The 22,297-nt window shown below is 53.6% G+C and overlaps 2 protein-coding genes across 2 annotated transcripts; one reads left to right on the top strand and one right to left on the bottom strand.

The window, feature by feature from the left end:
- The first annotated feature begins 2,881 nt into the window (after positions 1–2,881).
- LOC102948218 (serum amyloid P-component) lies at positions 2,882–6,040 on the top strand. Its single transcript, XM_007066072.4, has 2 exons — positions 2,882–3,011; positions 5,186–6,040. Exons 1-2 carry the CDS (start codon positions 2,948–2,950, stop codon positions 5,797–5,799), a joined length of 678 nt encoding a protein of 225 aa, XP_007066134.2. The 5' UTR covers positions 2,882–2,947; the 3' UTR covers positions 5,800–6,040.
- An 8,797-nt stretch (positions 6,041–14,837) lies between these two features.
- LOC102929341 (serum amyloid P-component) lies at positions 14,838–21,195 on the bottom strand. The gene is made up of 2 exons (XM_007066073.3): positions 21,018–21,195; positions 14,838–16,747 (listed from the first exon to the last, which is right to left on the bottom strand). The coding sequence occupies exons 1-2, from the start codon at positions 21,079–21,081 to the stop codon at positions 16,125–16,127; spliced, it is 687 nt and encodes a 228-aa protein (XP_007066135.1). The 5' UTR covers positions 21,082–21,195; the 3' UTR covers positions 14,838–16,124.
- Between the last annotated feature and the right edge of the window lie 1,102 nt (positions 21,196–22,297).

Here is a 22,297-nt window from a genome sequence, read left to right as displayed (position 1 = left end):
AACAAGAAGATTGTTTGCACAAAGGTCATTTGAAGTGCTGTGTTGACTGGCACGAATCCTAGTGTTGTTAAGAACTAGAGACAAGGTGGGTGTGGTAATATCTTTGATTGGACCAACTTCTGTTAATGAAAGAGATACGTTTACACAGGGCTCTGTGTCAGGGCTGGGAAAGGTTCTCAGAAATTGTTTACCATGAGGAGTTAGCATGTTGTAAGAGACCATTCAAGGTGATGCGGGGGAGTTAACCCCTCTGCAGTCGTAGGATACTCCCACACCAGCATCAACTTCCTGGACACTATGAGCAGCTTCAACAAAGGAATCCTCCAGGAAGTTATGTATAAGAAACCCACGGATCACCACGCCTACCCTAATAGCTGCAATAACCAACCCAGAGACACCAAGGAATCTGTTATCTACAGCCAGGCTCTCAGATACCACAGAACATGCTCCGAGGAGAAAGTCCAGGATACACACCTTAGCACACTCAAAACCGCCTTCACCAAACAAAGACACTCCACCAGAGAAGTAGCTTGCATCATGGAATGGGCTGTCCCAATACCCCAAGAGAACATCCTTCAATATGGAAAAAAAAAATTCCCTCCAACTGCGCCCGAAGTTGTCATCTACCACCCCACCCTGGAACCCATACGGGATATCATTAAACAGTTACAACCCGTACTCTATGGCAGTGGGCTCCAACCTTTTTACCCACATGATCACTTTTTGAATTTAAGATCAACCCAGGATCTACCCTGCTCTTTCCCTGAGGCCCCGTCCCTCCCCTGAGGCTACGCCCCACTCACTCCATTCCCCCCTCCCTCCATGGCTCGCTCTCCCACACCCTCACTCACTTTCACCAGGCTGGGGCAGGGATTTGGGGTGCGGGAGGGGGTGCAGACTCTGGGCTGGGGCCGAGTGGGAGTGTGGGAGGGGGCTCCTGGCTGAGCCTGGGGCAGCGAATTGCAGTGCAAGAGTGAGCGGTGCAGGCTCTGGGAGGAGGTTTGGATGCAGGAGGGGGCTCCAGACTGGGGCAGAGTGCAGGGGTGTGGGAGAGGTGAGGGGTGTGAGCTCTGGGAGGGGGTTTAGTGCAGGAGGGGGCTCCAGGCTGGGGCAGTGCTGGGGTGAGGGAGGGTGTGTGAGGTGCAGGCTCCGGCCAGGAAGTGCTTACCACAGGCAGCTCCCAGACGGTGGCGCAGTGGGGCTCAGGCGGGCTCTGTGCCTGCCCTGGCCCCACGCCACTCCCAGAAGCAGCAGGCTGCTGGCATGTCTCTGAGGTCCCTGAGAGTGAGGGAGGGCAGGGGGTCTCTGTGAGCTGCCCATGCCCACAAGTGCCGCCCCCACAGCTCCTATTGACTGGTTCCCGGCCATAGCAGCTGCAGGGACGGTGCTGAGGGCAGGGGCAGCGCACAGAGCTGCCTAATTCTCCCCCTAAGGGGCCTCAGAGACATGCCAACAGCCAGTTGCCTCCGGGAGCAGTGTGGGGCCAGGGCAGGCACGCAGCCTGCCTGAGCCCTGCCATGCTGCAGGACTTTTAGTCACCAGAGATTGCGATCAACTGGAAGAGGCTCCATGATCGACCAGACGATTGCGATCGACCGGTTGGTGACCACTGCTCTATGGTGATCACATCCTGAAAGAAAATTTTCCCACCCCCACCCCCTTCTGGCCTTCAAACAACCCCACAGCCTTGCCAAGCTCATCATCAGGAGCAAGCTCCCCACAGTCCAGGACACACTAACTCAGAGTGGCACCAGCCCCTGCCAGAACAACAGATGCAAAACCTGAAGACATATCTCCACTGCTACAATCATCAACATCTCCCACAAGACACCTTTCAAGATCCCAGGGTCCTATACATGCCCATCACAATATGTTGTACATCTCATCAAGTGCACTAAATGCCCCGATATCAACTATGTGAGAGAAACCCAACAAGCACAACAAAAACTCGAAAACTCACACAGGAAAACTGATAAATGACAAACACCACAGCACCCTGGGGTGAACACTTTTCACAAAATCATCACTCTATATCTAACCTCTCAGACTTGGTCCACAAAGGAAACCTGCCCAGGGCCCTCAACAGACCAGTCTGGGAGCTTAAATTCATAACTTTGCTAGACACCAAAAATCACGGACTTCATAAAGACACTGGATTTATGGCTATTTCCAACAATCTGTAACCCACTAATTCCCCTTTGTGCTACAACTGCAGAGGAATTAACTGCCCACTTCACCTTGAATGGTCTTTTACAACCCGTTAACTCCTTCTGCTAAACAATCTATTCCAGGCTGTGTTTAGCTGGACACTCGGAGTGCCGTCCCCAGAGATGAAGCAGAGCTCCCTGCAAGCTCCAAAGCGGGTCTCTCTCACCAACAGAGCTTGGTACAGTAAAAGGCATTGCCTCAGCCCCCTGTCCCCGTCTCTCTTATATCCTGCTACATCAACGTTCCTAAGACTTAGACATTTTGCATTATGCGCCCAGACCAGAGCCCTTGAGACCCAGCTCAGGGTCTCCCATGGGCCGCAATGGGCTTTGGCTCAGGCTATATATTAACAATCAGATTGTTTAGCAGGGGAAGCAAAGCTCCCAAGGGAAATGTGTCAGTTGCCAACAGGTGACTCGATAGATGGGAAAGTGCTGGTTGCAGAGTGGGATACAGTCAGGAGACACTGTATGCAGGGGAAGTGTCTCCATAAAGGGGCAGTGTTGGGTGCAGAGGATAGGAAGGGTTAATAACAACTGCAGGGTGGTGACAGGATGAGATCCGGAGCCAAACCGGAATTCCAGAATCCGCCCCTGGGACGGGCTTGGTTGAACACGTTTCCACTCTCACCTCCACTCACGGATTAATTAGGGGGCAGGTTTCAGGGCAGAGCAGCCCCAGCCTCCCACCTTCCTGCCCCTCTGACTCTCCCCTCTGGGTCACTCTGCAGGTGAAGAACATGAAGAAGCTGCAGCTTTGGCTCCTCGTCCTCGCTGGCCTCTCAGGAGCCGTCGCCCAGTCAGGTAGGGGCAGGCGGCAGTGCCGGGGGCCAAGCCCTGGCTGGGCACAGAATGACACAGCAGAGCGTGGGCTCCAGGGGGAAACTGAACAGCCTTCCTCTCAGTACCGAGGGTGCAGGGTCCTGTCAGAAATGCCCCGGCAGGCCTGTCCCGAGCCCCAGTGTGTCATGCTGCAGGAAGCAGTGCACAAGCTGTTCCTGGGGGGCAGCAGTGCCCCACCCTGGGCATGGCAGAGAGCATCACTGGGGCAGCGTGCAGCAGGGACGTTGGGGAGCACTGTCCAAATGCCTCTGATTGGGGAGCCCCAAACCCCGAAAGCGTCTGGGTCACTGAGTCTGGCTCCCATGCGCAGCACCGCCAGCTCCTGCCGTGTTCTCACTGTAACGGGATTGGTTGGGCTGGAGCCGTTGGCCCATTACGTGAGATGCTACAGCCCTCTAGCAAATCTGAGACCTCTGATTGGCTGCCTGCCGCACTTGCCCACCTCCTGGGGCAGAAGAACCAACCACAGCTGCCAAGGGCGCCAATTAGGTAGGGCGGGGGGGGGGGGGCAAGAGCCTTCCCCTCTCCCCCCAAGTTTCATACAGGAAGGGTGTTCCCAGGCAGAGCTCCTTGAACCGCACAGCCTTGGAATGGAATGCAGAGAGGTGCTTCTCCCAGCTTGTGTCCCTGGGGCAGGGAGTCAGTGTTTTGTTTACAAACAGACGCAGGGTGATTAAGATAAGAAAAGGCTGGTAATTAAATTAAGGATCTGGAAGTCATTAGATGAACCTGTAAAAAACAGGAATCCCTGTGCCAGTGGGGGGTGGGGATTTGAAGAGAGAAAGCAGGGGACTCAGAAGAAATACCTCCAAGCCCTCTGAGCCAAGTTCACATTCAGAAAAGAGGGAGATTTGAGGGGCATAGGAGAAAAGAAGGGGCCAAAACCCAGGGAAGGGATAGCAATGGTATAGAGAAGTTCCCACTCAACCTGTGATACTTATGTGGCCACATCACCGTAGTATCTGAGCACCTCACATCACAGCCCCTCAGTGAGGTAGAGCAGTGCTGTTATCCCCAATGTACAGATGGGGCACTGAGGCAAACACAGACTAAGGGACAGATTTTCAAAGGTACTTAGGCACCTAGTGGGATTTTCAAAAGCTCCTAGAAGCTTAGATGCTTTGTAAATCCCACTAGATGTCTAACTGCATCTTTAAAAAGAAAAGGAGTACTTGTGGCACCTTAGAGACTAACAAATGTAATAGAGCATAAGCTTTCGTGAGCTACAGCTCACTTCATCGGATGCATACAGTGGAAATATAGTGGGGAGATTTTATATATATATATATATATAAGCAAGGACTGGCCAGAAGAGTACCCAGAAGTTACCTACTACAGGACAGGCCCAACAAAAAAAAAAACAGAATGCCACTAGCCATCACCTTCAGCCCCCAGCTAAAACCTCTCCAGGGCATCATCAAGGATCTACAACCTATCCTGAAGGATGACCCATCACTCTCACAGATCTCGGGAGACAGGCCAGTCCTTGCTTTTTGGTAAGCCCTCTCCTGTACCCCAAACTCCTCATTCCTGGCTCCACCTCAGAGCCCACATCCCCAGCCGGAGTCCTCACCCCCTCCAGCACCCTGAACCCCTCATTTCTGGACCCATCCTGGAGCCCAAGCCCCCAGCCCAGAGCCTGTACCCCCTCCCACACCCCAACCCCCTGCCTCTGCCCAGAGCCCACTCTCACACTCTGAACCCTTTGGCCCACCCTCCTCCTGCACAACAAACCCCTCATCCTGGGCCCCACCCCAGAGCCTGCACCCCCAGCTGGAGTCCTCACTCCCTCACTCCTGCACCGCAACCCCCTGCCCCTAAGCGAGTGAGTGAGGGTGGGGAAGAGTGAGCAATGGAGGGAGGGTGGATGGAATGAGTGGGGGTGGGGCCTCGGAGAAGGGGCAAGGGAGGGGCAGGGCAAGAGTGTTTGGTTTTCTGCAATTAAAAAGTTGGCAACCCTACCTGACAGAGCTGTGTACGGTGGGGCGAGAATAGCAGGGGAAGGCCCAGGGCTGGAATAGCAGGGGGAGGCCTGAAGCTGGACAAGCTAGCCACCTTGGAAACATCAGAATGAATTGCCTTAGACTGTGAACCTGATAGAGAATCCAGCCTTTTCCTCTCACTTCTCCACACAGATCTCTGTGGGCAGGTGTTTGTTTTTCCAAAGGAGTCTGCTGATGCCCATGTTATCCTGAACATGAACAACAATGGTACTCTGCAGACCTTCACCATGTGTCTGAGATATTTCACTGACCTGACCCGGGCCTTCAGCCTGTTCTCCTACGCTACCAGGGCCAGAGATAACGAGATCCTCCTCTACAAAGACAAGCCCGGGGAGCTCAGCCTGTATGTTGGGGGGGAACCGGTGACCTTCAAAGTCCCAGAAAACAAAGGCACAAGCACTGGCTGGGAGCATGTTTGTGCCAGCTGGGAATCCGCCTCAGGTATAGCCGAGCTCTGGGTGAACGGGAGTCCCTTACCCAGGAAGGGGCTGAAGAAAGGCTACGCTATCAACAACCAGGGTGTGCTCATCCTGGCCCAGGATCAGGACTCCTTTGGGGGTGGATTTGATGCCAAGCAGTCATTTGTAGGGGAAATTGCTGATGTGTACATGTGGGACTGTGCCACCCCGACTGTTGCAGTGCAGGCTGCCAGCGATGATTCGCAGCTGCCCCACTCCATCGTGGGCTGGGGCAGTTTGCAGTATCAAATAAAGGGTTACGTGGTACTTAAACCCATGCTGGCATAAGGGTCCTATTGAAATGCAGCCTTGCCTTGGGAACAGGGGCCTGGCCATCCAGCTCCAAACCCCACTGGTGCATGACAGCGAATAGTGATGCACACACTCCAGCGGCATCTGAGCAAAACTAGCACCAACCTCTGCTCTTGTGAATCCTATGGGAACAGTGTGAAATCAACCAATCCCTAGTGTTTGTGTCATTTGAGTGTTTACCTGTGTCTAAAGCCTGGTCTGCTTCTGTATCCCAATAAATGAGATGATCTTCCCCCCTGCAGCCTGTGGTGTATTGAGAATCCCAGCACAGCCCCACTGGGCGCAGTCTAAGAATGGAAATCCGGGTTGTGACCCATTGTGTCAGTGGGCGCTGAGAATTCTGGGTTCCTAATGTTCATGGCCACCACAGGAGTCAGTTCTTCCTTGTGAGAACCAAACAAGAGGATCCTGTTCAATATTAATACACACACCAGAACCTCACAAACAGTCCCCATTCCATAGTGTTACAGGATCCCCGGGGTACAATCTGGAACTGGGATACCACTGTGCCCCCTTAACTCTCCAGCCTGGGCTGTCTCTCACAATGCTTTGTTAGTAACAAGCAGCAAACCCTTCTAGGTGCTGTTATCACTCAATACAACAGCATGTGGAGCCCCACACCCAGCTAGATTGCATGAATGCTCCCTGAGCCACTCACAAATCACACAGAGAAAAGTACCAGCAAATCTCCCAAGCCCCCAGCCTTGCACCCCAGAACTGTACTGTCTTGTCATGGTCAGAAGCCTGACCAGTGTAAATTCATTATCCAGTCTCCCCTTCCTCAATGTGCAGTGGACACACAGTAGCTTTTAGAGTAGCAGCCGTGTTAGTCTGTATTCGCAAAAAGAAAAGGAGTACTTGTGGCACCTTAGAGACTAACCAATTTATTTGAGCATAAGCTTTCGTGAGCTACAGCTCACTTCATCGGATGCAGTAGCTTTTGTAACCTGAGCTGAGATTTCCCAAGCATTTCAACCAAAATACATTGTTTTATATTTTACCTAAAACAGATTTATTAACTACAGAAAGATAGACTTTAAGCGATTATAAGTGGTAGGCACAACAGGTCAGAGATAGTTACCAAAGAAAATAAAAGGTAAGCGCACAGTCTAAATCTTAAACCTTATTAGACTAAGCTGTGTTTGGATCAAGAAGTTCTCTCACCTCGCTCAATGTTGCAGATAGGTTATAGTCCTTAATACACAGGCTTCCCCTTTAAGCCTGGGACCAGTCTCCTCAGTTCAAGTCTTTGTCTTCTCCGCATTCTTGTTGCTTCCAGCATAGGTGCGAGAGGAGAAAGGTCAAAGCATGATGCCATTGTCCCCTATATTATATCCTCAGTCCATGTGCCTGGAAAACACTAGCCCAGACAGGTCCTGCTGGGCTTTGCTGACTCATAGGGTTGAACAATCCCCAGTTGTGTGGTGCTTCTCTTACAGAATTGTAAATCCCTTGTTTACAACTCCTCTGCTGATTAATGGTCACTTAACACCCTCCTGGGAATGGATCACCACCTAGCAGTAGAGACTGTCAAATTTACAATGTATTCCAGTAACAATCATACAGCAAAATCTCATAACTTCATACATAAGAAAGATATACATATTTGAACAGAACGACGGGTTTCAGAAGATCATGACCTTTCATATGATATCTTACATGGCATGCTTTGTATGAAATAGATCATCGCCTGTGCCAGAAATGATCTACATAAAATCCCTTAATCTGGTATCAATTCAAGTCCCTTGGCCACCAAATTCTCTTTGTGGAGCCAGTTACATCTAGAATTCTGGTGCTGTCATTGGTGGTTACACTTAATACTGCCTTGAGAGATACCTGACAAAGGCTCACGGTAGGAGCGTGACAGAAGGGAAAAGTTGTTGGCTCTGGATGCCATGTTGCAGCTTGGGTACAATCCAGGATCAGGTCAGTCGCCTTATCTTCCGTGCACTGCTTTGTAGCCTTTGCTTTGATTTAAAATGAATTTTAGTGATGTCATATTACATCATCGAGGGTTTGGCTTTGGCAGCTACAGTCTCAAGTTCAACAGAGTTATCTATGCTTGTTTTTGATCTAGAGCTCATGGAAACACATGAAACCATACGCAAGTAACACAGACAATCACAAGAACAAGCTCCGCTATCTTTTATCAACTTTATTAAAGTCACTAACAAAGATATGAATGTTCCAGCATATACAACTCCTAAATATATCCATGTACCAGTTATAACTACATACATACTCACATCCTCCTAGATACTGTTAGAGTCTGATGGCTCTCTCGTGGATTGATCATCAGTAGAGGGATGGTTCCTGCTGGAGTTCTCCCATAGGAAGCTCAATTTTCCCGGGCATTCCCCTTTTTATAATGTGATTCTGTCTATACCTACATTCTGCATATGTCCATGAAAGTGTCAACACTCTTTTTCCTTATTGGTCTGGGTCCCCCATAAATATATGGGACCCCAACTTTCATAGGTCATGTAGGTTCTCTTTATTCTCATTAGCATTGACACACAACCTGTATTGTGTGGTTAAGACACATGCTGGAGACAGATGTGCCTCTAATTTTAAATCATAAAAATGCTGTAATCTTCCATCTACTTTTTTGCAATATTACCACTTGTTACCTCTTTTCCCATAATCTTAGGGCATTGGGTTATTCTTCAGTCACTTACTTACGTCAGCATTTCTTAGCTCCAAGGCCTAAAATAGCTAAGCTAAAGTTCTGCTAGCCTCAGCCTACAGGTCTTGCACTTTAGCCTTTCTTACTTAGATATCTTATAAATGATTCCCTCTAAATACGGATCAATCTTATACTTCTATAATGCTACACTTTAACCCTCTTTAACATACGATTCTGTATGACATAACATGTTAGTTAATTATAACATCACACAATAACATTACAACAAACGAAAATCATTGGCTACATCTTTGAGACAACATCTGACTGGTATGGCCTGGTCCCCTCCTGCCAGGATAAAGCTGTTCACATCAGTCCAGCTACAGCTGTGAGCTAACAGACGGGACCAGTTGCAAAGCTGACTGAGCTTGCCAATGATTGGACAGCCAGAAGGCAGACAGAGACTGTCAGATGGGTTGAAATGAGACATCAGGGAAGGGAGCAGCAGTATTCTCAAACTGGCATCCTAGAAGTTGCTGAGGCTCCAGCAGTCCTGTGCCGATGGTCTGATGTCCTCTCTGGACCCTTGCTATGGTCTCCCTGGTTCCAAAGTTGTCCACCTATGGTCTGGGTGTAGGGGAAAAGCTCCCCAAAGTTTAGAGACAAATGGCTTGCACAAGCCATAGGTGAGTTCTGGTGTTTGTAGCCTTTGGCAAAGGGTTCCCCAAAGAAATGTCCAAAAGGGGTGTGGCCAGCCATCACTGTCCCATCCCAGGGTCCAATCAGAGATGGTTTCTGGTCCCTCTTGATACAGATCTGCTAATGCACTTCCCTGGCAATCACTAAGCTTATCCTGGCCTTGGGAATCTCAAACTATGGCTATTCCAGTCCAAAAAAAGTCCACTGACAAAACCTTTTGGATTCTGCTCTCTCCTTGTTCCAAATGTATGTTTACACAGCAATGGGGTTATGGGTCCAAATGACTGTAATGGGGGCACTCTCCTCCTGAGTGCCTACTAGAGGCTGGAAGTGGTGCTGCAATCTTTCCCCCCACTACTGGCACCCCCTGTTGGGATCCTGACCTTGACAGGCAGATCTTCCGTGGCTCAGCCTTCCAGCCAAGTCACACAGTTGTTGTGGATCTTGTCTGGGGTAGCAAAGGGTTCACCAAACTGTCTGCCTCCACTAAGGTCTTCAGCCCAGACCCTGGACCCTTTAAATCTAGCCCTCTGCTTGGGCTTCTAAAGTAGCATTGCCTCCTTCTCGGGGCTTAGGCCACTTTGCCAGTGGCTAGGAGGTGGTGATCGGCGGGGAGACGCAGGCCACTCATGGCTCCAGGTCCAACCCAGGGACACTATAAAGAGCAGCCATGGACTCTTCCTTCAATCAGCTCCTGCTGCTTATCTGGGTGTCTTCCCACCAGGCCCTTCACCTCCCACCGTGACCTCAGGGTTACAGCTCTCAGGCCCTCTCACTCCCAGGACCAGGAAATGCATCCAGTCAAGCTCCTGTGGCGGGAGCGGAGCCCCCTACCTCACCCACCCCAGCTCCACCCTGCCCGCTATGGCCCCAGGCGGGAACAGACAGGCCTATCCCCCCAGCCTAGCCTCTCCCCACCCCGCCTCTTGGTCCCAGCCAGGAACTGACTGACCCATCCAGCCATGCCCTGTCGCCTCTGACTCCACCCTACTGAGCCAGGGACTAGACCCAGGTCAGAGTCAGCCCAGCTCACCAGCTGAGCTGGTGAGGCCCTGCTGCTCCTTTTATCTGAGCCTGCTGGGCTCTGATTGGCTGCTTCCAGGAGGTCTGTCTAGGCAGGTCTGGAGGACCCCCTTCTGCTGCTCCTTTGGGGGAGGAGGGAGGTAGAAGAGCCACAGGGCCTCCAGGAGGGACCACAAGGCTGGGTGCGCCCTGTCACAGTGACCCTGCACCACTCCATTTAGAACAGGGAATCGGCAGTGAGCCAGAAAGAAGAACCTCAGACTGGACAGGCACAAACGCCAGGCCTGGCTGCATGCAACCAGCTCTGGGGAAATGTGCTCAGGGACAGAGTAGCTCAGCCAGACCTGTGGAAGGTGAAGGCAATTGTAGAGTTGGAAAGACCAGGAGCCCTCCAGAGACTCTGACCATGTTAATATAACTAAGCAAATTCACCTCCTGCTCTGCCCGCGGGCATCTCAGAGGAGCCCTGGGCACAGCATGCTGCCTCGCTGCTGTATTTCTGGTGGCATTAATACAACAAAATAGGCTAGCACTGCCTCTGTGGATCTCCTACAATTCACAGTTGAGGGAAAAGTTCCCCACCACCACCCCAAGAAGGAATATGAGGTGTGGGCCTCCGCCCCAGGGGGGCAGAGGGGAGATGGTGGGTTGTGCTCTGGGAGAGGCTGCACCTTCCCTCTGCACTTCCTGGGGTGGGAAACAGGTTTGGTTTGGGATTTGCAGTGACTCCACTCCAGGACAGATTTGGATTCTAGCCTTGGCTCTGCCAGAAATTGCCTGTGGACCCTCCTTGAACCACATGAAATACTAGGGCCCGCACACTCTTTGGCTTGTATTGGCCAAGCTCATTGCACAGCCCAGGGCTCCTGGCATCCCTCCATCTCCTCATGTGTCACCTTCCTAACCCGCTCAATAGCAGGGACTCCGTTCTGCTCCCTCATACCAGGGGTTCTGTGTGGCCCCCAGACCCTCCTCCCATACTGGTCCCCCAATCTCCTTCTCCTTCCAGAAGCTGTGTCACCTCTCTTTCCCCCCAGCATGCTCCTCCTTCCACCAGCATTAACTGCATCCCACCTCCCACTTCCCCGCATGCCAGGGGCTCTGTGTGCCCACCCATTCTCACCTTCCCCCCATGCCAGGAACTCTGTGTGGCCCCCATTCTCACCTTCTCCCCATGCCAGGGGCTCTGTGTGCCCCTCTTTCCCCCCTTCCTCCTTACCAGGGTTCCCCACACTAGGATCTGTGTGGACCCCTCTAACCTCCCCTCCCCCCATTCCAGGGTTCCCCATTCCCACTCCTCCACAGGGACCTGTAACGACAAGCCCGTGGCTCGGCAGCAAGGTTTGAACATGGAACTTTCAGATCCACACACCATGAGCTTTGGCAGTGGGTGACACATTCTTGGCTAAACACAGGGGTGAAAATAAGATACAATACTTACCGGTAAGGGGGCCCAGCTCCGGGGCCCCGGAACTGGTGGGGTCAGCCCCCCCTCACCAGCCCTTCCATACTGCCCGGCCCATGCCGCCCAGGGCTCTGGCAGCCATTTAAATGGCCTGGGGCTCCGGCCACTGCTTGTGTAGTGGTGGCAGCAACCAGGAGCCCAAGGCCCTTTTAAATCATCAGGCCCCGGGGCAGATGCCCCTTTTGCGCACCCCACCCCACCCCATCAGTGGCATGGAGAGGGGGGCAAAAGGGTCAGCAATGTTAAAGCAGCAGCACTTTCATGTGGGCTGTGTACGGGCCGGTACAGGCAGCCACTTCTTACCAGTACGCCATACCGACCGGTACCAGCCTACTTTCACCTCTGGCTAGACAGCAGAAGCACATGGTAACCCCTGGGTTCACTTCCCAGCTCTGGAAGTGGGTAAAGCAGGTGCTACAGGCAGGACAGCCAAACAGAGATCTGGCATATTCATGCCAAAAGGAGAGCTCGTTGATCAGTTTTCCATCAGAAAGGGCTGCTTAGTCAAAATTGTCAAGTTTGGTGGGAACGTGTCAATTTCAACAAAACATCTGAAGGAAACATTTCTAAAAAGATTAAAAATCAACATGAAATAGTTTAGCTCAGTTTGACTTTTTCATTTCAATTTACTTTTATATTGTATTGTATTCTTAATAGATTATTCATTATTTTGATATTATATTTCTGTAACCCTTCTGCCAGTCAGCATTGGCCGGGTTCAGTATCTAGGGGTTCCTTTTCAACAATTCAACACAAAACCAGCTCGAGCCCGCACGCAGTGATCTGGGACTATTACATACCACCCCCTGGGCACCTCTAAGAGGCAATACTTCCCCTCTCGCAAGCACAGAGTCTTAGTGTAGCAAAGAAACTTTTAATAAAAGGAGGGAAGTAACTCAGCATTAATTTGGGAAAACACCGCAAACAGGGTTCAAAACATAAACCATGAGCAAAACACCCACCCCCCAAGTAAGTTTGGCAATGTCCTTTCCCCCTCGGGTTCTTAAGTCCAGCAACCAAAAGTCCCTTTAACATGCCAGTCCGTCCTCTGCATCCCACTCACGGTTGCTGTCCTTGGTCAGTGCAGACCCAGAGTTCAGAGATGGATCTGCAGAGTACACCTCCCACCCTGGCACCTTACTCATTCCACTGCCCAGGCACTTGCTTGCCACTCCTCTTTGCCGGCTGCCCTGCTGGCCGATCAGCACTCCGCTCCTCTTCGGCAGCTGCCCTGCTGGCCAGTTGGTGCTCCGCATCTCTCCGCCAGCCACCCTGCTAGCCAATCGCCACGCTGCTCGGCGGTGCTCCACTCCAGTCCTCTCCAACAGCTGCCTTGCTGGCTGATTGCCGCACCTCTCCACTGACCACTGTGCCAGATGATTGCCAACCCCCCAGGATGCCTTCAAGTCCCACCACTTAACACAGCTCTCAGTGATTCCAATTGTTAGTATGGGATCCTCACTGCTGGTACATACTGGGCAGTCTCTTACACCAGAAACACTGTCCCAAAGCAGGTCTAACATTCAAATCTAGGTATCAATTATTTCAACCCCACAGCATGTAACAAAACTTTCAGTTGAGTCTAAATTAGGTCTTTTATTACAGAGTGGTGAAAGGGTGGATCAGATGGTCTCTAGCACCCTGCAATCACATCCACCCCGCCAAATATACTTACTCATAATCCCATCACCACTGCTGGTCTGTGGAACCTATGTCCCCTGCCTAGCGAGTGCCATTTAGTTGATTAGTCATGGCTTTCCAAGCACAGTTCTGCTGCCCTTGGTGCACACAACAAGGATAACAACACTTTCTTACTCCTGTCCCAATAACAAGGAGACTGGGGATGCAACACCAGCCAAAAGTGATCATTTGGGCAAGCAATCCCATCATGCTGAGCACCTAGGCAGGGTGGGTGTGCCCATGCAAATGAGATCAGTTCCTGAAGTCCTATTCCATAGCTCATCATTAGATGTCAGAGGAAAACTCATTCAGACCCTGCTTACATTAAAGGGGTTTGACAATATCACAATGAAACATTGTGATAAGGTCATTCTGATGGGTCCAAATCAAAAAATTTTGTTTTGCAAAATATTCTGCAATTTTGAATTTTCCTCCTGATTTGGGACAAAACCACCTTTTAAAATGTCACCATTCCTATCAGGACAGGAATTCCATTTTTAAGCGAGCTCTGGCCTAAGGCAGTGTGACCACAGGAATGAAACGGAAGTCTTTGGGGTTAGAACCAGGGTCTTGTCCCTGATGTGTTCTGTGCAGTCACTCAGCTAGCATCTCTGAGAAAGGGGAGCTGCTCACAGCTGCCTGCCCCTGAAGGGGATAGGAGGCCTTGAGCTTAGAGTGAGTGTGTGTGTGTGTATGTGTGTGCGTGCACGCAACATGAGGCTGACCCAACAGTACCTGTGTGGTTTCTCCATTTTCTTTGTGTTGTGTGAAGAGCAGTACACACTGACAGGGTGTTTTGTGGAATCAGTCTCTCCTGTACACCGATGCATTGTAGCTCTCAGAAACAGTGAAGGTTGCCACCTTTTGGATTGTTGGTAACCAGACCCCCAAGGCCCCGCCCTCTTCCCCACTCTTTCCCCCAAGTCCCTGACCCCCACCCCACCCCTTCCCCCAAGGCTCCACCCCGGCTCCACCTCTTATCATGAGGCCCTGTCTCCTTCTCCACCTCTTCTCCCCATCGCCCTGCCTCAGTCAATCGCTCCTCTCTCCCCCTCTCCCCCTCACTGGATCGTCTCCACCTCCCTCCCCCCACCAGCTGGGCCCCCCCCTCTGCTCTGGGGCTGCAGGAGCTGCTGCAGTCTGACAAGGAGCCTACTTGCAGGTAGAAGGCAGTTCCGGTTGAGATGGGGCTGGCATGGTTTAATGACCCGGTGTCTCCCCCGGCCCCGTGGTAACTGCCCTTTAGATGTCCACTCAGTACATCTGACCGGACATTGTCAGGTCCCCTTTCGACCAGACTTTCTGGTTGAAAAGCGGGCACCTGGCAACCAAAGAAACAGGGTGGATAACTGTTCAGACCCCCCTTTAGCTACCTGCACAAGGCCTGGAGCCACAAGCCCCCACCCACCTGTTCTCTCCCTTTTTGGGCACTTAGAGGTGTTAGAAGAGGTCTGACCACAGCACCCACCTTGCTGGGCCCTGCAGGTCACCGTGTGGGTTCCCAATAACCATGCACACAGCTCAGCTGAAAGGGTCATTTACTGGGACTGGCAGGGCGCCAAGCCCCTGGGACAATGGCACAGTCTCTTACAACACAGGTGATCACAGTCATTCCAAACTCGGCCCTAGGCACCCAGTGGAGAGGCAGTAGAGTAACCGTGGGGCTCCTTGGACCTAGTACTTGGGATGCCTCCCAGAAGCAATGGAGATAATGACGTACAAGGCTGGGAAATGTCTCCAGCACTGAGCCAACCCAGGAACGTATCAGGCTGGACACATGGAGCTGGTCTGCTCTGGCAGGCTCTGCTTATGGTGACCATGAAGGCCCCTGACACTTCCAGCACTGCTGTGCTCCAAGCACATCACAGACTCTGGCTGGGCACAAACTCCCATTGAACTGAGTGGGGCTCGGGTGCCTGAACCCCTTGTGCACTGTTCACAAGGCAGCCTTGGTCTGGTTCTACCTCCCAACTCCCCGGGAGGCACATGTTGCCATCAGCACCTCACAGGAAGGAAGGATGAATGCTCAAAAGCTCAGCACAGGTGTGTGCCTCAGGGTGGTTGCCCCTTGAGGGGGATGGCCACGGCCTGTGACATGGCCATTTCCAGGGGAGATGAGTTAGAGGGGGTTAGAGATGGGGGGGGGCCATGGGCAGTGGCAGGGAGCCTGGCAGAGCTGCAGCAGAGAACAGCCCCCTTGGGAAGGAGGGCTGAGCCCAGTCAGAAATAGTGCAAAGATGCTGCAGAGGGTGTGCTGCAGGGACCCTGAGAAGGCTGAGGGACCAGCAAAGGGGGTTTGCCTGCAGACTCCTTGGAGCCATGGGCAGGCACAGAGGTCTGCTCATAGGCTAAGCCGGGTGGGGCTCTTTGAATCCTTTGGCATTTTATGGCCTTAAACCAGACCCCAAGAAGGGCTGTTGTAATTGGACTCATGAAAGGCTTTGGGGGAATGATTGAGAGTCCAAGAGGGGAAACTGAGGCAGGGAACCGCAGCGCCACCCCTGGCCAGCAGGGGGTGCTCAGGGGTGGCTGGCCCTGTTACAAGGTGAGCACCCGTGCAAATCTGGCCCATGTGATTTCCCAAGGTCCCAGTAGGAGTTGGGGTCAGAGCTGGAGATAGACGTGAGGAGCTCCCTGGTCCCAGGTCCATGTGCAGATCTCCGGAGCACACCTGCCTCTTTCCCATCGCAGGGCTCTGGCCAGCGCCCTGCCGAGCAGGTCCATTACATTACCACAGTGATACAGACAATTCCTTGCTTTGCGCCCCCACCCATTTTCCAGCCCCACTAGCCAAGCAGTGCTGGGCCCTCAGTACACTGGCAGCAGGCTGGGTTTAATGACAACATAATCTTTGGTCTCGTAGCTCAGGGTTGTCCAGTCAAGGATGAGGTGAGGCAGGACCCCATTGTTCATGACAAGGCTAACTTCATCCGGGGAAAGCAGAGTGTCCCACATGTACACATCTGTGATTTCCCCGACAAATGACTGATTTACGTCAAACCCACCCCCAGGGGTGTCCTGCTCCTGCCCCAGGACGAGCACGCCCTGGGCGCCAACAGAGTAGCCTTTCTTTAGCCCCTTCCTGGGTAAGGGACTCCCGTTCACCCAGAGCTCGGCTATGCCGGTGGCGGACTCCCAGCTAGCACAGATGTGCACCCACCCAGAGCTTGTTCCTGTTCTTTCTGGGACTTTGAAGGTGACCAGTTCGCCTCCGACGTACAGACTGAGCTCCCCGGGCTTGGGTTTGAAGAGGAGGAAGTCGTTGTCCTTGGCCTTGGTGGCGTAGGAGAAGAGGCTGTAGGCCCGAGTCAGGTCGCACCCGAATCTCAGACACACAGTGACGTTCCGCAGCGGCCTCTCCAGCCTCGGCTTCAGGATGACATGGGCAGTTCCAGATGCCTTAGGGAACACGAACACTTTGCCATGTAGATCTGCCAGGGAGACACGGGCGGCCAGTGAGGCTGGGTTCTGTGGGGGGGGCGGTTCGGGCAGGGGGATGAAGGGTGCTAGGGGGCGGTTTAGGTAGGGTGTGCAGGGTGCTGGGGGGGGCAGTTTCGGCAGGGGGTGAAGGGTGCTGGGGGCAGTTTGGGCAGGGGGATGAAGGGTGCTGGGGGGGGCAGTTCGAGCAGGGGGAGTGTCATAAACATACATGTAAGGGTAGTATAAAATCCCTCCTTTACCTGTAAAGGATTAAGAAGCTCAGATAACCTGGTTGGCACCTGACCAAAAGGACCAATAAGGGGAAAAAATACTTTCAAATCTGTGGGGGGAAGGTTTTTTACTTTGTCTCTTTCTGTGTGTTCTCTCAAAGACAAAAAAAGAGACCAAGCAAGTAATCTAACTCCTCCTAAATAATACATCTAACTTACAAAAATAGTAAGTAATAGCAAAAAAATGCGTTAAAGTATCTTTTGTTTTAGCTTGTACATTTTCCCTGTGCTAAAAGGGAGGTTTATCCCTGTTTTTTGTAACTTTGAAGTTTTGCCTAAAGGGAAATCCTCTGTGTTTTGAATCTTATTACCCTGTAAAATTACCTTCCATCCTGATTTTACAGAGGGGTTTCTTTTACTTTTTTTTTTCCTTTATAATAAAGTTCTGTTTTTTAAAAATCTGATTGGTTTTTAGTGTCCTAGAAACCCAAGCCTCTGGTCTGTGCTCACCTGGTTTACCTATTTGGTTGGTAAACTATTTTCAAGCCTCCCCAGGAAAGGGGGTGAAGGGGCTTGGGGGATATTTTAGGGAAACAGGAACTCCAAGTGGTCCTTTTCCTGAATCTTTGTCTAACTCACTTGGTGGTGGCAGCAGAACCCATCCAAGGACAAGAAAAAAATTGTACCTTGAGAAATTTTTTAACCTAAGCTGGTGGGAATAAGCTTAGGGGGTCTTTCATGCAGGTCCCCACATCTGTATCCCAGAGTTCAGAGTGGGGAGGGAACCTTAACAGGGATGAAGGGTGCTGGGGGGGCAGTTCAAGCAGGGGGATGAAGGGTGCTGGGGAGGCGGTTCGGGCAGCGGATGCAGCGTGCTAGGGAGGTTGTTCGGACAGGGGCGTGCAGGTTGCTGGGGGGGGCGGTCCGGGCAGGGGGATGAAGGGTGCTGGGGGGCGGTCCGGGCAGGGGGATGAAGGGTGCTGGGGGGGCGGTTCGGGCAGCGGGGGCAGCGTGCTGGGGGGGCGGTTCGGACAGGGGGGTGCAGGTTGCTGGGGGGGCAGTTCGGGCAGGGGGATGAAGGGTGCTGGGGAGGCAGTTTGGGCAGGGGGTGCAGGTTGCTGCAGGGCAGTTCGGGCGGCATTTGATGCCTGGCAGTCAGGGGAGGGCAGTTGGGCCCTAACCCGTTCCCTGTGCGAAGAGCACGGGCAGCATCATGCTGCTTGTCTCCCAAAGCTCAGGGCACGATTTCAGCCATTTCCAGGGAGGACAGTGAGTCCCTGCAGATCCCACCTGGGTCTGAGCCCCGCTGGCTGCCTGAGAGTGCAGCAGTCACGTGTGTGCTGGGGTTCGCAGAGCCCGCTGACCAGGAGGGTGAATGAGAGCCCTGGGCCCAGACCTGGGATAGGCGCCCAGGGCAGAGCCCAGCAGCGCTGTCCAGAGCAGGGGGTGTGCCTCTTGTGCCAGCCCAGGGCCCGCCCAGAGACTGCTGGACTCCAGAGCCTCCTCGGCCACAGGCCAATGGGGCTCCCCCGCCTGCTCCGTTCCTGCTTGTGGAGCGAGCGTGTCGCCCTGCCCAGCCCCGCATAAGGTCAATGGAAAGCACGGTGGCACGGCACTCCCCATGCAGAGGGGACTGAGCTGGGCTGAGCCTGCCGAGCCCCAGGAGACCCCAAGTAACTCGTCACAGCGTGTAACAAGCCTTCAGGGGAGCAGGAGCCAGCCCCCCTTCCTCACTGCACCTGGCTGAGCCTGCCCAGCTCCCCTCCTGCCTCAGGGCACCTACCCGAGCCCGCCTGGCCCCCCTCCTACCTACTCCACAGTGCCTGTCTGAGCCTGTTTACGCCAAGGTGCTGTGGGGGTCCGAGCCTGTCTATCCCCCACAGCACCTGGCTGAATCTGCTCTACCCCAAGGCTTCCGGCCAAGCCTGCCCAGTCGCTGCCACCCACGCGCCTGGCACTGGCCCCTCCCTGCCACCCTTCCGCCCCGTGGCACCCTGCCCTGTGGCACCTGGCTAATGGATTCACCCCTGGCTCGGCGGACTGGAATCAGTAAATCAGTTGGTGTGACCCAGAATTCACATGGGATCCAGCTGACTGGTAGGAAGGTGCCAGTTGTCTGACCAGGCCGGCACTCTGATCCCCACAGCAAGGCCTTGTCAGACCCCAGCTCAGCCCAGTGCGTTCACCAGCCACAATCCCCTGCAGACAGCATCCCTCTTTGCGCCCAGCGCCAGGGCTCTGCCATGCAGCTGCTATGCACAGACAGCCACTGGGTCCCGCCCGCGTGGTGACTGCCTGCTGGTGGAGGGGGGCGATCTGTGAGTGAATCCCAGCTCATCTGCATGGTACCTGCGGATCCCCTGGTGAAACGTGCCCTGCGAGGGGTGGTGCTGTTCGCTCCCTGTAGGGGAGCTGCTCCTCGTCCCCATGGGCGCTCGGATGCAGGAAATTTTAGCCTGTCAGAAAATGGCTCATTCTAGGTTTTCAACCTCTCCCATGAGGAAACGTGTGGGCCAGAGCTGCAGCTGGTGTTAACAAGGCACAACAAGTCATGTCACCAGAGCTCTGCTGATTTGCACCCATTGAGGAGCTGGCCCTGTGCCTGCTGAGGCTGGATGGAACCTGGGCCATGTTCTCAGACAGGAGGCTCAGTCCTGGCTGGCGACGGACAGGCTGGGCTGACAGAGGGCGAGCTTCCCTCTCACGCTGTGCCCAGAGATGGGATCCTGATCGCGGTACCTGCTGCCCTTCCAGTCTGGGCTGCCTCCAGCCCTGGCCTGCAGAAAAACTGCTATTCCTATCCCTGGACATTCACACCCCTTCCCAGCCACGCATGCGCTCACCTCTGCCCGTGGCCACAATCCACAGGGCCCTGCTCTTGCTGTGCAATGGGCCATGTACACAGCTCTGCCGATGCCCCTCAATCCCGACTTGCAGCCCCCTGTTATCCCAGCCCTAAGCTCCCCACACACACAGCTCTGCCCAGGCACCTCTCTCTGGGGTTTTGCAGTATATCTGGCAATGAGACTCAGCGCTGGGAGGTGAGTGCTTTGGCCGATGCCCCATGGAGCCCTGTCCTCCCCCACAACCTCCTTTCTCCCTCCCTCGTTTTCCTCTCTTCCCTTTCTCTGCAGCTGCTGTGGGGGGCAACTCTCAGTGTGAGGAGCTGCTGAGCCAAGAACCTGGGAACACTGTCACTGCAAAGACAGCTCACAGCTTCCCCCAGCACCCAGGCCCGCTGCAGCAAAGGGACTTGAGTGAGTGAGGGTCCCAGCACCCAGCCCAGCTCGTCCCCTCCTCTCCCCACACACTCGACAAGCAAGCCAGGAAGAGGGTTTGGAATCATGGACCCTTGGGGTTAGAAGGGACCGCCAGGGTCATCTAGTCTAACCCCTGCCAAGATTCAGGATTTGTTGTGGCTAAACCATCGCAGACAGATGGCTCCAGCCTCCTTCTGAAAACCTCCAGTGAAGGAGCTTCCACAACCTCCCTAAGCGTCTGCTCCATTGTCCTTCTGTTCTTACCGTTAGGAAGTTTTTCATCTAAATCTGCTCTGCTGTAGTCTGAACCCGCTGCCTCTTGTGGCAAGAGAGAGCAACTTTTCTCCATCGTTTTTATGGCAGCCTTTCAAGCATTTGAAGCTCGCTATCATATTCCCCCTTAATCTCCTCTTTTCCAAACTAAACCTACCCAGTTCCTTCAGCCTGTGCTCAGATGGCCTGAATTCCCTCCCCTTGATCATCTTGGTCGCTTGCCTCTGGATCCTTGCCAGTTTCTCTACATCCTTTCTATGCATTGGGGACCAAAACTGGACACAGTACAGCAGCTGAGGCCTCACCAGCACTGAGCAGAGCGGCGCCATCTCCACCCGGGACTTGCATGCTGTGCCTCTGGTAATGAAACCTAAAATTGCATTTGCTTTTTGCAGCAGCAGTAGCAGCATTGCAATAACAAGGGTCATCTTAAACCTTGCAGAAGCCAGCTGCCAGCCCCATCCTTCTGCAGATTCAGCCAGGGCTCGGCCCCCTGGCACAGCCGGCTCTACCCCTACCTGTCTGGGCGACCGTTCCTGAGAAGCCAGCAAGGACGAGGAGCCAAAGCTGCAGTTTCTCCATATTCTTCACCTGCAGAGCGACCCAGAGGGGAGTGTTAGCAGGGCAGGAACACAGAGAAGGGAGGTGGGAGGCCAGGGCCGCTCTGCCCTGAAACCTGCCCCAGGCAATGCTAGTCCCCAAACGCAGAGACCAGGGGGACCAGCCCTGATTTATATCCCCAGTGGTGACGGCAGCAGAATCGATGGGTAAACAATATTCCAGTATTTGCAGGTCGGGTGCAGTCAGAGTTGCAGATGCAGGGGGTGAGGCTGGGGCTGGGAGGTTGCAGGGCTGGTGATCATGGCAGTTACTCATTAGAGCTGCATACGGGAAACCAGCCACACTTTCAACAGCTTGTCCCAAGAAGGAACAGGCTGTTCCCGAGGTGGGGGGGACGGAAGAAAAAGGGCTCGGCCAGCCACATGCAGCCATGCAGGGCATCTGGCACAGCTGTGGTTGCAGTGCTGGCCTCGGGGCCAGCGCTCTCACAGCTGCTGGCAAAGGCTCCAGCCACAGCACCCTCCAGCCTACCTTGGCTATGGAATGGTCTCCAGGACAGCAGCTTTTGAGGGGGATGGAGGGGAGGCTCAGCCCACAGGGAACACCCCCCGCCCCCGCCGCCATAATAGAGCCAGGCCAGGTAAAGGGGTGATGAGCTGCCCACACGCTCTCTGTGTCCACCATGGCCCTGCCCAGCACGGCTCCTTGTTACACCATGTGCTGGGTGCAGGCGCAGCAGGGCCCTCATCCAGGGTCAGAAACACCCTCTCCCCACAGCCTGCCTAGACTTGCCTGGCAGGTGCCAGGAGACTGCAGTGGTTTCTAACCCATCAGCCGCTTCCCTGACTGATGCATTCTGGGAAGCAGCAGTTCTGGGTCCCTGGGATGGCATATGATGTCATGCACCTGGCAGGTGACATCAGTGCTGGAAAAGGGTCTATGCTGGTGCTGACAGGGTGTTCACAGCAGCACCAAGTGGTGGCCAGGCCAGTTACTGGGGGGCTTGCTGGAGCTCCCTGGCTGGCTCTGTCAGGAGATGGGTGGAAGCAGATCTCACCCAGCTCAACCCTGCTATTCTGAAGGGCTGAGGCCCAAAAAGCGCACTAGTCCCCATGGCAGGAGGCAGCGGCCCTGGGAGGGGCTTTGCCTGTGCCGGTGGGGACACGGGGGAAGCAGTGTCTCAGGGGTCCCAGCGCTGGACTTTGGTTCTGCTCAGTGTCCAGGCAGCTCTCAGCAC

The sequence above is a fragment of the Chelonia mydas genome, chromosome 24 (genome assembly GCF_015237465.2).
Source record: "Chelonia mydas isolate rCheMyd1 chromosome 24, rCheMyd1.pri.v2, whole genome shotgun sequence".
Taxonomy (NCBI): Eukaryota; Metazoa; Chordata; order Testudines; family Cheloniidae; genus Chelonia; species Chelonia mydas.
This window is presented reverse-complemented; position numbering and strand designations above follow the sequence as displayed.